Source organism: Drosophila navojoa, chromosome 2, assembly GCF_054131105.1.
Source record: "Drosophila navojoa isolate 15081-1374.11 chromosome 2, UAZ_NAV_1.0, whole genome shotgun sequence".
Classification (NCBI taxonomy): domain Eukaryota; kingdom Metazoa; phylum Arthropoda; class Insecta; order Diptera; family Drosophilidae; genus Drosophila; species Drosophila navojoa.
Genome location: NC_142890.1, coordinates 11,908,362 through 11,921,949, shown reverse-complemented (window position 1 = coordinate 11,921,949; position 13,588 = coordinate 11,908,362). Strand labels below are relative to the sequence as shown.

At 41.7% G+C, this 13,588-nt stretch overlaps 4 protein-coding genes across 4 annotated transcripts; 2 read left to right on the top strand and 2 right to left on the bottom strand.

The window, feature by feature from the left end:
* The first annotated feature begins 2,632 nt into the window (after positions 1–2,632).
* On the top strand, positions 2,633–5,373 carry LOC108660351 (putative defense protein 3). The gene is made up of 2 exons (XM_018113720.3): positions 2,633–3,699; positions 4,538–5,373. Exons 1-2 carry the CDS (start codon positions 3,257–3,259, stop codon positions 4,614–4,616), a joined length of 522 nt encoding a protein of 173 aa, XP_017969209.1. The 5' UTR covers positions 2,633–3,256; the 3' UTR covers positions 4,617–5,373.
* Positions 5,374–5,893: 520 nt separating this feature from the next.
* On the top strand, positions 5,894–7,390 carry LOC108659278 (phosphoserine aminotransferase). Its single transcript, XM_018112124.3, has 3 exons — positions 5,894–6,193; positions 6,276–6,946; positions 7,003–7,390. Exons 1-3 carry the CDS (start codon positions 6,149–6,151, stop codon positions 7,373–7,375), a joined length of 1,089 nt encoding a protein of 362 aa, XP_017967613.1. The 5' UTR covers positions 5,894–6,148; the 3' UTR covers positions 7,376–7,390.
* A 17-nt stretch (positions 7,391–7,407) lies between these two features.
* Positions 7,408–8,136, bottom strand: Mesh1 (Metazoan SpoT homolog-1). The gene is made up of 2 exons (XM_018112130.3): positions 7,645–8,136; positions 7,408–7,584 (listed from the first exon to the last, which is right to left on the bottom strand). The coding sequence occupies exons 1-2, from the start codon at positions 8,053–8,055 to the stop codon at positions 7,468–7,470; spliced, it is 528 nt and encodes a 175-aa protein (XP_017967619.1). The 5' UTR covers positions 8,056–8,136; the 3' UTR covers positions 7,408–7,467.
* Positions 8,137–8,361: 225 nt separating this feature from the next.
* Positions 8,362–9,548, bottom strand: Cyt-c1L (Cytochrome c1-like). The gene has a single exon (XM_018100712.3). It carries the CDS (start codon positions 9,475–9,477, stop codon positions 8,494–8,496), a length of 984 nt encoding a protein of 327 aa, XP_017956201.1. The 5' UTR covers positions 9,478–9,548; the 3' UTR covers positions 8,362–8,493.
* Positions 9,549–13,588: the final 4,040 nt, after the last annotated feature.

Here is a 13,588-nt window from a genome sequence, read left to right as displayed (position 1 = left end):
ACGAAATCCCACGTTCAAGTCCAAGTCGAATTGTTGAAAAAATTCGTTTCACCAGCGCGCTCACAGGACATGCGCTCTGCTGTCCTGCAGGTGACACACTTTTCCGCGCCAACGTCGATGAAGTGGATTTTTGAGCTACCGACCCCTACCAGCCCCCACCAGCCTCCCGTTAGCCCTAGCCCTGGCTGGCGTTCATAAAGTGCGCTGTTTTGTACTATTTACATCGACCATCGGTTAAAGGAACCGTTTGCCGTGCTTCTTACTCAATTTCGCATGCATTGGCGAAGGCCTGGGCCTGGCAGGATGGGGTCTGGGTCGACAGCAGCTGAGGATTGGCTGGCTGGCTGGCTGGCAGGGAGGCAGCTTGGTTTGCCTGTGTTTGCTAAACTTTGGGCGTGATGTGGCACAAATGTCATTTGCTATGCGCTCTACTGTACAGCTCTAGCTCCGGCTCTGGCTGGGCAGCGCCTGTTAACGCCTGGGAGCAAAAAGTTCGCATTTGCCGCATCTATAATACATGACTTACTGGGCGCCAGCACGAATTCGTATTTGATTAGTCCGGCTTGGGCATTCGGGTTAACTGACCCCTTGCAGACACCAACAAGCAACAGCAGCAGCGGCTAGTAAAAAGTTCAACAATTGCGCTTAAATATTTACCGAAAACATTTCCCAACTAGCACATTGCACTACAAGCAACTACAGTTAATTAATATAGCTGGCTAGCAGGCAAACTCTATTAGTCAGAGTCGCATTCAGATTCCGCCGGCATCTGTTTGCTCGACTCAAACTCATTTGGCAAACAGATATGCAAAGCTCGGCATATTACACGGCCGTTGCATTCATAAATGTTTATTCGCATTTGAATTTGTATCTCTAATTAACATCTACAAATGTGCAATCCTGTCCACAACTGCCAAATGATAAAACTTTTCAAAATTATATTTACCCGTAAATGGTTCAGCTTTCAGCAAGTTTTGCCTAGCCAAATACGGTTTCACAAATGGACAACATTTAGTTCATAGTTTTGTTTGTCAGATAAAGTTTTAATGTAATTGGAAGAGGACTTGAACCTGAACCTGTGGTGGTACTACTAGCAAAAGTAGCAATAATATTAATTGTAGTAGCTGTAGTGGTGCTAATAGTTTAAGTAGTTTAATAGTTGTTGCAGTAGTAACAGTAATTGTAGTGTTAATAATAACTGAAGTAGCTAAAGTAAGAGTAGTAGTAGTATCAGTAATTTTAGTAGTAATAGTAATAATAATAGTAGTGGTGATAAAAGTAGCAATTGTAATAATAATAGAATTTGTATAGTAGTAGCAATAGTAATAGCAGTAGTAATAGGAGTAGCGATTTTAGATGAAGTAGTAGTAATAATTATAGTAATGGTAGTAATAATAATAATAATAAAAGTAGTAGGCAGTAATAATTATAGTAGTAATGGTAGTAGTAATAATAGTAGTAATAGTAGTAGTAATAATTGTAGTAGCAATAGTAGTAGTAAGCAAAGTAGTAATGATAGCAGTAGTAAGCAAAGTAGTAATGATAGCAGTAGTAAGCAAAGTAGTAATAATGGTAGTAGTAATAGTAGTAATAAACATAGTAGTAATAATAGTAGTAGTAATAGCAGTAGTAAACATAGTAGTAATAATAGTGGTAGTAATAGTAGTAGTAAACATAGTAGTAATAATAGTGGTAGTAATAGTAGTAGTAAACATAGTAGTAATAATAGTAGTAGTAATAGTAGTAGTAAACATAGTAGTAATAATAGTGGTAGTAATAGTAGTAGTAAACATAGTAGTAATAATAGTGGTAGTAATAGTAGTAGTAAACATAGTAGTAATAATAGTGGTAGTAATAGTAGTAGTAAACATAGTAGTAATAATAGTGGTAGTAATAGAAGTAGTAAACATAGTAGTAAGAGTCATAGTAATAAGATTAGTAGTAATAGTAGTAAACATAGTAGTAAGAGTCATAGTAATAAGATTAGTAGTAATAGTAGTAAACATAGTAGTAAGAGTCATAGTAATAAGATTAGTAGTAATAATAGTAGTAGTAGGCGCTACAGTAGCAATAGTTATAGTCATAGTGGTAATAGTTCTAGTCATAGTAGTAGTAATGGTAATAATAGTAGTACAGCAACTAATCTTAATAGCCTTTCTTTTATTAGAGCATAGAGCGCAAGTGTTTCCCCATCTCTCTAATTCTCTATTTCTAGAGGATCCCAAACATCGCTGTGAAAATCGTGAGTTTCGCAACGCACCTTGAAGACTTTTCAGATTTCTTATCAATACATATATTAGTCTTTCTACACCTCCTCTAACTAGAGCCTTAGCTCAAAGTTAACTATGGAACCTAAGCTTTCTCTATGAAACATTCATTAAAGCATAACCTTTGACTATTGTATTCTAGAAATTATATCATATTTAGATTTTAGTCTCTAGCTAATTATTGATTAAAATTAATATTCGATGACGTTTTTGGGCAAAATGCGACAACAGGTTGTAAATTTTAAAGGAAACTAAATTCGCAAATATGTTGCCAATGCTGCAAAATGGAAATCAAAAGCTCAATGAAATCAACAACAACAGCAATAACAACAGCAGGGGCATGGGCAGGGGCCGGGGCAGGGGCAGGGGCAGCAGCAACGCCTGTCAATTAACACATTAAACGCGCAGCAGAAAAACGAAAATACGAAAAATACGCAAAACTGAGCCGAAAAGCAAACAAGGCCAACAACATCGACAGTGGGCAACGATTAGAAGCATAGAATTTCGTAATGGAGCACTTAGCGCCCCAAAACAAACCAAATAAACCCCCGACGAGCCATGTAGAGTCAGAGCGGTCTGGAGTCTGCACTAAAGCTTAGGAACTGCAGCACTGGAGCCGGCTGGCTGGCCGGCTGGCGGGAGAAGTTGTAAACGCTCGCTAGGTAGGTAGGAGGGAGCAGAAGTCGGGGAAGGCGGCTGCATCAAAGCACTAATGTTTGACCCAGTTTGAAGCGCTGCAGGAAAGGAACTGCGCATAACTATTTGGCGTTTTGATCATTAAAAACTGGTTGGCCCAAACAGAGGCAGCGACAAAGCCAGCGCGACGCCCATGCCAATAGCATGAGCTTTTTTTTTGTCGGACGCACAGCTCGAGGCTTTAAAAGCGCCAACGCCGCCGGTCAGCGCAAGAGTTTTAATATTTGATTAACGCGAAGCGCGCGCGACTAACGGAATAGCGGAACAGCATAGTCACACTCATAGTCATAGTCATGGCAAATCGGCATTGGAATTGCAATCGGGCACTGCTCCTGCTGCAGCTGATCGCCGGCATCTGGGCCTTTCCGGACGGTGCTCCAGCCGACACGTGCGTCAAGCAGCGCGCCAATCAGCCCAATCATGGCAAGGCGCGCACCCAACCGGCGCACACGAATCCGTTCGAGGTGGTCGCCAGCTCGCAGACCTACCATCCCGGCCAGGAAGTCTCTGTGGTCATCTATGCCCAGGAGCTGCATCAGTCCACCACGTTTCGTGGGTTCTTTCTGCAGGCGCGCGATGCCAACTCGAACGAATGGATTGGCGAATGGGTGCAGAGCGAGAACACCAAGACCATACCCGAGTGCTCGGCCATAACGCATTCGGATAACCGGGATAAGCTGGGCGCCAAGCTCATATGGAAGGCGCCCCAAAATAAGCGAGGCAACGTCTACTTCACGTAAGTAGAAAGGATCCGTTCGAAGCCGCCGATGATGTGGCTCTGGGCTAATGCTCAACTGAAGCTCTTTGGGCTCCATCGTCATCGTCGTCAGCATTGTCAACGACAGAGGGCCAGCTCATTAATCATACGCCGCATTGACCCACAAAGCGAATGCGCACATAATTGCCAGCAAAATGCCGGATAATCAAAGAAAAGGCCTTATGTAATTGATTTGTTCAAGCGAAGAGGCGAACGAAAAAAAATAGGAGAAAATGCTGCGAGTGAAGCCAAAGAGTTGCAACAAAAAGACGCTGACAATGACGTCGGCAAAATGTTGTTGATGTTTCTCACTCACATGCAACACACAATAGCAACACTCTGCTGCATGGCAAGTATGTGTGTGTGTGTGTGTGTGTGTGTGTGTGTGTGGGTGTGTGTGTGTGTGTGTAAGTGTGTATGTGGGTGGGTCAGCCATGACAGCTTATCATTTATCACTTGACATACGCATAATGTGGCAAATGATAAATAAATTATGTATATGTCAGCACTGGAAAGGCCTACGACTAACTTCTTATCTTTGATAAATTGTCGCAGAGGCCAAGAAAAATCTGTAGCACAGTGTTGGCATTCAGCTTCTGATCGTTGATTATTAATAGCAATAATCATGTAATTAACAAATTAATTAAAGTCAAACCATTCGCACTGCTGTAGCGCAGTGTTGGAAAGTCTTTTGAAAATCTCTGGCCAAAACTGTTTGTTGACTCATCTAGCTGTGACTATTTGTAGCGTGTGGCTTAATTGAAAACTTGTTTCACACATTACAACATATTCTCTCATATACGACTTCTCATTGCAGCGGCACTGTGCTGAAAGACTACGGCAATTTCTGGAGCGATATTGTGGGCAAGGTGCAAGCGCAACCGCTACCGCAATAGGCTGCAACAACTGGAATACAATTCTAGAATTGTACATTAAATGTTGCAATAAATCATAAACACTTAATATAGTACACAACGACAAAATACTTGCTTGTTTTTCCTTATTTTTATTATTTTTTTTAGTGCAAGCCTCATTAAAGACCAAAACGGGCCAAGCCCCTTGCCAAACAACACTAAATTATTGGCTTTACGTTTATGAATGACCACTCACTCACACACATTGACTACTTACTGCCTACACACACTCTCACACTCACACTTGCATGCACAGTCGTATCGCTTGCTCTCGCACACACACGCATACACACACAAACACTTAAGCAGGCACGAATAGGCACACGTTTAAATTTCCAGGCACGTTGCCTGCATCTTATTGGAATTTCGCTTTGCCATCGGCTTGTTGGAACTAAATTGGAAAACTGAAGCAGTTCACAGGCGTTCTAAATCAATGGATGAATGAATGATAAAGTAATTAGAGCAGTTGAGACTTGTGTGGCATAAATAAAATTTCAACCACTTCAAGTCTGAGAAAGTTATTATTTCCGGTAACGATATCATCGAATCAGTAAGATAAGAACTTAGAAGCACTCAGCTATAATCTCTGTGCATATGTACATACATTAGTATTTGTCAATATGTATATATGTAAATACATACATACACACGTACCCATGTAATTAGGCCTATTAACTAGAAGACCATGAAAAAGTTCAAAATATTATTTTCAATAGATCATTTAATTTACACATTCATATATTTTTATCATGAAATGTGCTGTTGTATAATCAGAAATTGAGATGCCTCGAATTAATAAATAATAAATTATTGTACTATCTAATTGCCATTGCAGCTTATTAAACAACAGGTTTGCTTGACTATATTGTCTACGATTATCAACCATATTAAAAATTATTAAAAATTTATAAATAAAAATAAATACAAAATTTGTATTTATTCTTTTACTAATTTACTAAATTCTTGTTATTCTTCCGATGTGTTCACCTTAGCGGAGCTTTGCTGTACTTGCATTTATGCTTTATTCTTGTTTACTGCTTGCATTTGCACTTGTTTACGTCTTTCCAATAAAGTGCATAGCAACAACATGACAATGGGGCGAATTGACGCTCAGCGCACATCGCGTGTTATTTTCGCTGTGGTTTGTCGACTTGTTTTGATCTGTCTTCGCATCTCTCTGAGCTTCAGTTTCGCCGTCGCTGCCGCTGCTTGACCAGTGGCGTAGCCAGCCAGTGTTTGTAAGCTTCAAGTTCCCATTGAGTCTGTGGAGAGCGCCTCTGGATCAACGTCCGTTTGTCTTTGTACACTCTTTGCATTATTATACACATATAGCCATACATACATACATGCGTGTGTAAGTTGTTGCGATTCTCTGTCTGGCGCTCGTATTACTTATCAGCAGTCGCTGCCGTCTGAGTCGATCGCTTCCATTGCCGCCCAGCCACAACACTTTCAGTTCAATTTGAACGACTTAACGACGAGGTTCGTGAATCGGAAATAGTATCAACGCCATCATGGTTATCAACTTTGCCGCCGGCCCAGCCAAGTTGCCCGAAGAGGTCAGCAGAAACAATTCAAATGCAACAATGAATAAAAGGTTCTAGGTTATAAACGAGTCCTCTCATTACTTTTCCCGCATAGGTGCTGAAAGAGGTGCAGACCAATCTGCTGAATTGCAATGGCAGCGGCATTTCGGTTATGGAAATGTCTCATCGCTCCAGCAACTATGCCAAGATCCAGGAGACGGCCATTGCCGATCTGCGTGAGCTGCTCAACATTCCACAGAACTATAAAGTGCTCCTGATGCAGGGCGGCGGAACGGGACAATTCGCAGCGTCTGCCCTGAATCTCATTGGCACCACCGGCACTGCGGATTACGTCATCACCGGTTCATGGTCGGCCAAGGCAGCCAAAGAGGCGGCACAGTATGGCAAAGTGAATGCGGTGCTGCCCAAGCTGGCCTCCTATACCACGGTGCCCAGGCAAAGCACTTGGAAGCTCGATCCGAATGCCGCTTATGTCTACTACTGCGACAACGAGACTGTGGAGGGCGTTGAGTTTGACTTTGTGCCAGAGGTGAAAGCGCCACTGGTGGTCGACATGTCCTCCAATTTTCTGTCTAGGCCTATCGATGTCAGCAAGTTTGGCATGATTTACGCCGGTGCCCAGAAGAACATTGGACCCGCCGGTGTCACAGTGATCATTGTACGCGAAGACCTGATAGGCAAACACTTGAAGGTCACACCGTCCATACTGAACTTTGAGCTGATGGACAAGAACAGCTCGCTGCTCAATACGCCGCCCACATTCGGGTAGGTCGTGCCTCCGAGGATTACTAAGGCTCTTAGTTAAAGATCTTCTTTTCTAGCATCTACGTCATGGGTCTCGTCTTCAAGTGGATCAAAGCCAACGGAGGCGTTGCAGGCATGTCGCAGCGTTCCAAGGCTAAGTCGCAGTTCATCTACAATATCATAGATCAATCGAATGGCTTCTACTACTGTCCCGTGGAGAGGCAAGTGCGGTCCCGGATGAATGTGCCCTTCCGCATTGGCAGCAGCACGGGCAACGAGCAATTGGAGAAGGAGTTCTTGGCCAAAGCCGAGGCCGAAGGCATGATACAGCTGAAGGGTCATCGGTCAGTGGGCGGCATACGTGCCTCTCTCTACAATGCGATTACGCTAGAGGAGACGCAGAAGCTGGCCAAGCTCATGCTGGAATTCTATGAGAACAATAAAAACTAAAAAGATTCTCATTTCGTGTTGTACTATTGTGTTATTATTATTATTATATTGGGAGTTCTAGCATCAGTCATGGATCACAGTCTTAACTTTATTTATACAAGAGATCGCTCAGCGAAAATCTGGTCCAGTTGCTCCTCCATTATCAGATTTGTACCGCGCAAGTTGTCCACTACACGTTTGGCCCATTCGAAGTACTGATCGCGGCGCGCCTGCAGTTGTTGAATAAATTTAAGTCAGCTCCAATTCCATTAAATACTCTCATAACTAACCTCTGTCCAACCACAAGGCGTGGTCTTGCGTAGATCCCTCAGATTGTCCAGCTTGTCGGCCAATTTGATGAGCTTGGCGCGCTTTGTTGTATTTCTGGCATTCACAATTTGCAGGCGCTTGCGTTCGTCCTTCTCCAGGCTCTTGTCATCGGTCACTTCCAGCACCAGACTGGACACATCGGTGCCGAACAGCTTCTCCACCTCTGAAATGGTTGTGTCTGTGTCTTCAACAACATCGTGCAATATAGCCGCTATAAGGACACCCTCATCCTTAATCCCAGCCTCTGCTAATATTGCGGCAACGTTTATGAGATGGTTAACATACGGCGTGGAGTCGGGATCCTTTCTGCGTTGTTTTCTATGTTTGTATGCCGCAAATTGCAGCGCTTTCAAAAAATCGACAGATGCCATTAAAATATTTTTATCTTTGTTTGTAATAAATCAGCTGCTGCAGCTTTGTTTTCGCCGAAATATTAATCGAGCCGGTATTGAAAATTCGCCGCATTTATACGATAGGTGGCAGCCTCACTGTTCTGCACAGCAACACTGCTACTGAATTCACCTGATATTTAAAAATAAATAATATAAATTTCTGTTTTAATAAATATCACCCCTGTCAGTTGAATTCTATGTTTTATATTATTTAATGCGGGAGACAGACCTTTGAATAACTAAATAGAGACTCAATAAACTTCTATCGATATATTGAAACGATGATTTTGTTGAATAACAGCTCTATCACGTTTATTCACATCACAATCAAAACGCTTTCAGCCCGCGCATTTCAATTATAACATTATAATTAAATTATAAAATGTTTGCTGTATCATAATGTTGTTACAATAATTATTATTTTGGACAATTATCCTCGGCAGCTTTCTTGGCTTTCTCTTGTATCTCAGGCAAATAGAATATCTTGCGAGACTTCAACGCAGACCACTTCAAGCGCTTGATGTAGTAGGTAATGCCAATCAGAAATGCTGATATGATGAACACCTTTATAACGAGAATCTTGCGAATGTCATACTCCGGCTCAGAAGTCCAACACAGAAATGTGGTCACATCCTTGGCAATTTGGCTGGCTGACGGGGCCACATCTTCGTCAGCATAGGTAACCGACTCATTGGATATCAACTGGCCCATGGCAATGGCGCCTCCGCTGAAGTACGGATTAAAGTAGAGGCCATCGCGCAGAGCAAATCCAGCCGGTGGGTCACAGTAGCCAGTCAATAGCGCGAACACATAATCCTCGCCACCCTTGCGTGCGGACACAATGTAGCTGAGATCCGGCGGATAAGCACCATTATTTGCAGCACGTCCAGCTTCTTCATTAGGATAGGGCAATGGAAAATAGTCGGACAGTTTGCCCGGACGATCGTAGTAGTTGCCTTCCTCGTCGGGTCCATCATGCACGGTAATACTCTCCGCCTCAGCCTTGGCCTCCGCCTCGGTCATGCACACGCCCACCAAATTGCGATAGGCAATATACTGCAGCGAATGGCAGGAGGAGCACACCTCCTTGTACACCTGATAGCCGCGACGCACGCTCTCCTTGTCGATGGCCGACAAGAAGCCCTTGTGCGGCCACAGCTGCTTGGCCGGATGCACACTATCGCTGGACGCGTCCACACTGACGTCCATGGCGTACATCAGAAGTCCGGTAGCCCCAGTTAGCGCCCCAAATGTCAACAGCTTCTGACGTGCTCCAGTCCATTTTCTGCCATCGATTGACGAAGCGCTGCGCTTTCCATACGCACCACTGAAGAAGTTCTTCGAGGATTTAAATAGCTTGGAGCCAAAATTTAACAATTTGCTAGCCATATCTAAGCGCATGCTGTTTTTCACTATTGACACTGACAAACTCGAGCAGTGCTGTAAATCAGTAACGACGAGTCGTAAGGCACATTTTACAACACTAGGCAACAGTGTTGTTAAAGCTGGGTAAGAATGATGAATCGAAATTACTAGATAATTCTGCATACTATCTTAATTATATATCTATTACTGTAGAGTTTAATGACCCCTTCGATGTGTGGCATTTTACAACACCGTTGAGAAACATATACCATCCGCAGCTACATACATACATACATAATTCACATTTGAAAGCCTAATATCTCAGTAGCCAGTGCTTATATTTTAATGTATAATTAATTGAATTTAGTCACAACTTTGCTTTCATTGTATTTTAGCATTTTCCAACACTGTTAATGATTGTATTCCCAGATGTTGCTGTAATTGTATTTTAATAGTTGTAGCTAGCTGACTTTTGCCGCTATTCACAGGCACAGTGAAGCTTAAACAAAATGCATATCTTAGATCTTTCTTCATAATGCATTTACACACTCACACACAGACACAGAGTGGACATACATACATACATATATCATATGTCAAATGGAGTTGACTTTCCGTAATTCTCTTGTGCTGCAGCGAAATGCATTTAAGCCCATTTCATTTGTTGTTAGCAGGCAACTCGTTCTGTTGCCCACTCCTCCTCCTCCGCCTCTACCTCCTACTCCTGCTTCTCCGTCTCCTTCGCCTTTAGCTCCCATCCACACGCTGATCTGGCAGGCACTTTCATTTGTTATCTGGTTGGGTAGATCTGTTCAAATCTGTAACAGCCCAACAAACAGAGCTGGCATACAATATTTCCTAGCCCATTCTTCACACTGTGTGACCACCAAATCGTCAAAGTCAGCCAGCCAGCTTTTACAACAACAACAACAATAACAACAACCGCGGCCAAGCGACGCAAACGGTTTTTGGTGAAAATTTGTACCTGATTTTATACTATTTTCCTTTTCTGTTACACTATTTTTTATTACGTATTATCATGTTTACCATATTTTTACACGCGCTTACACACACACGCACACCAGCACAGACTATGTTTGCGCGTGTGTGTGTGTGTGCTGCGTTCTGCTTCTGCGCAGCGATGCATAATTCCCACTTGGTAGGCAGCTCTGCTGCTGCCGTTGCTTTTGCTGCTGCTGTTGCTGTTGCTGCTGCTTCTGTTGTTTCTGCGGTGGTTGTTGCTGTTGCTGCTGCGCAATTAATAATTCTTTCGACTAGCGTGAAATTTTCATAAACAAGAAAGCAGCAACAGCAACAGCCCAACCACAGAAACTTTCCATGAAAATCTTTGGGACACCGCTTGCTTTTCTCGGCCAACCACGAAAATACATGGGCCGCCCAACAAAATGAGTTCACGATCTAATAAACTTTACTCAAATTACAAACGCTTTTTGTCTGTAAGAAAGATACATATGTATATAGCATTAGCATGACTCTATATGCATACACACACATGCACACATCCGTACAATATTCAACAATAAAAGGTTGCATGATTTATTTAGTTGCATATAGTACATATTCAGTGTATATTTGAATAAAACATGCAATAAAACAATAGTCACGACGCAGTAGCTCACCAAAAAAGGCAGTGCTGTAAAACGCCAAGACGAATCAGTATATTGGAAAGCAAGGCAAAATCGCATTCAGATTGGAAGGCATTCAAATCAACATTTACATATGTATGTACATATTTACATATAAAAATAGCTAAATGATAAACAGTTTTACTTTATAATGTAAGCATAACTGGCTTAAATCTTCTGTGCAACTACTTTTTGTGGATTTTTATACCCTGAACCCCTGAAAATTAGAATCCAGGGTATAATATTCATAAATTATAATACATTTTTTCCAAAATATTCTAAAAACAAAAATTTCAATAAACTAACAACGTGCATTTAACTTTCTTTCATATCTCCTTTAGTTGAATTTTATAGATGCACAAATGTTGTTAAGGGACTAGTAGAAACAATCTAAGAGCCACTGTACTATGTGCTTACTACGCCTACAGCAAGCAATATTTAAAAAAAAATCTAGTGCTGTAAAATGCCAAAGCACATTCATATTGGAAACCGAGCTCAAGCATTATTGATGTACATATGTACGTATGTACATATATATGTATTTATGCATGTGTATATGGACATATGTATGTATGTATGTGTACGCATAGATTATACAAAACAAAAAATTGCCAGCAATGTTTATATGTATTTAAACATTAACTGTGCGCATCTATGGCGCATGGTTTATATACAATAACAACAAAGGCAACAACAGCAGCAACTGGCATATGCATAATTTTGCAATAAATGTAAATATTACTGGTCCGCTTCCTTTGGGAGCCACAGCGCCAGGCAGTTTCCTGTTTAAAGATGCTGGGCCGCGTCTTCAGCGTTGGCTCCTTATCTGTATTTTTTTTTTCTACTTGCAGCAGCAGCAGCCTCGGCACGAAAGCCAGAAACAAGAATTATAGACCAAAAGCCAGTTGCAAGTAAGCTTCAGTTACACACACTCACACACATACATATGTATGGGCATAGGTGTCCGCGCAGGAAACGTTTGTATGTGTGCAACTAGAAAAAGTGAAGGCCCGGGCAAAGAATAGTCGCAGCAGCAGCAGCAGCATCAGCAATTTTTTTTCCTCTTTGCTTTTTTTCCAACAATTGTGATTTCAGTTGGCAGCGAGCAACGACAAAGACGACGACGATGACGACGATCGACAACAAACAAACAATGAATATCAATAAATTTTGTTGAAAAACATACAAACACGCACACATGCACACGTTGGGGTGCTGGTGTGTGTTTGCAGCATGCCTGATGCTGTGTCAGCGACTGCATCAAGATGCAACAGTTGCATACCCAAAGCTTCAGCAATTTACGAACGAGCACATGTACATGCACACCTACATACTTACGTATATGCATACGTACATACATATGTATGTACGTATTTCATTATCATAAAACGAGATCACATTTTATTTCATTAATGGCTGGCAGTGTTGCAAAACGCTGCATGCCAATTACAATGCTCGCTGCGTGCGTTACACGCGCTACTGTTGACGCGCTGTCAAGCGCACGCCTTTCACTGTTCCCACTAAGCACACGGCTCTCTCTCGCTCTCAATCGCCAAACTCTTCAATTGATGGCGTGCTCTTTATTCTCGCTAAATTTCCTGTGCAAAAAGCTAAGCTCCTATGCACACGCACACAGATATACATATGTATGTATACACATGCAAACATACATTCATATGTATACAATATCACGACTGTTTGTGGTTGTGTGCGTGTGTGCTTGTGTTTTATGCGGTTTGCCGTCGATTTTGTATAGTTTTGCCAGCATAGCCTTTAGCTTCATTATGACGTTGTAACTGTCTTTTCAATTTCTCGTTTTGCCCGATTCGCTGTGCCAATGATGCTTGGCCTCCTCTCTCTCTCTCTCTCTTACTCACACACACACACAACACACACACACACACTATCTAGCAGATACACAGCTAACCGCTTACAGTGCGCGCTGTGCTCAAAGCTGAGAGCTGTTAACTGAAAATTGCTGCGCTGCTTTGATGAAGCTGAAGATGGATCTGCCGTCCGTTTTCTGTCCGTTTGTCTGTTCCTTTTCTATAAACACACACACGCACACATACAGCAATTGAGTCATATCATGTGTATACAGTAATGAATCTTCATTAACGAACTACATTTGTACATATATTTCTTCAATAATTTGCTCTAGCCAATTCGAAAACAAAACTTTGTAAATTAAACTAAACATGATTTTAATTTACCTTATATACTATATATATTATATATAAATTTATATATTTTCAAAACACTTTATTTATTTTAAAATTTCTTTTCCTAGCTTCTGCAAATGCTTGTATCCACTCTAACGAGTCCATACTGTAACTTGTATCTAGCTAGCTTTGGCTTCTACATACATATATCTGTGTGTGTGTGCGTGTGTGTGTTTGCATCTTCGACGTCGTCACTTGATGAGTTTTGTTTTAATTCTGCTTCTTGACTTCAATTTCTTATAAAAATTGTATATGCACGTAATAGCTGAGTTATCTGTA

Excerpts from the sequence above, each read along its gene's own strand:
- LOC108660351 (XM_018113720.3), top strand. The coding sequence starts at position 3,257 with ATGGCAAATCGGCATTGGAATTGCAATCGGGCACTGCTCCTGCTGCAG. Across the intron at positions 3,700-4,537 it reads CGAGGCAACGTCTACTTCAC|CGGCACTGTGCTGAAAGACT; the intron begins GTAAGTAGAAAG and ends TTCTCATTGCAG.
- LOC108659278 (XM_018112124.3), top strand. The coding sequence starts at position 6,149 with ATGGTTATCAACTTTGCCGCCGGCCCAGCCAAGTTGCCCGAAGAG. Across the intron at positions 6,194-6,275 it reads CAGCCAAGTTGCCCGAAGAG|GTGCTGAAAGAGGTGCAGAC; the intron begins GTCAGCAGAAAC and ends TTTCCCGCATAG. Across the intron at positions 6,947-7,002 it reads AATACGCCGCCCACATTCGG|CATCTACGTCATGGGTCTCG; the intron begins GTAGGTCGTGCC and ends CTTCTTTTCTAG.
- Mesh1 (XM_018112130.3), bottom strand. The coding sequence starts at position 8,055 with ATGGCATCTGTCGATTTTTTGAAAGCGCTGCAATTTGCGGCATACAAA. Across the intron at positions 7,585-7,644 it reads CGCCTTGTGGTTGGACAGAG|GCGCGCCGCGATCAGTACTT; the intron begins GTTAGTTATGAG and ends CAACAACTGCAG.
- Cyt-c1L (XM_018100712.3), bottom strand. The coding sequence starts at position 9,477 with ATGCGCTTAGATATGGCTAGCAAATTGTTAAATTTTGGCTCCAAGCTA.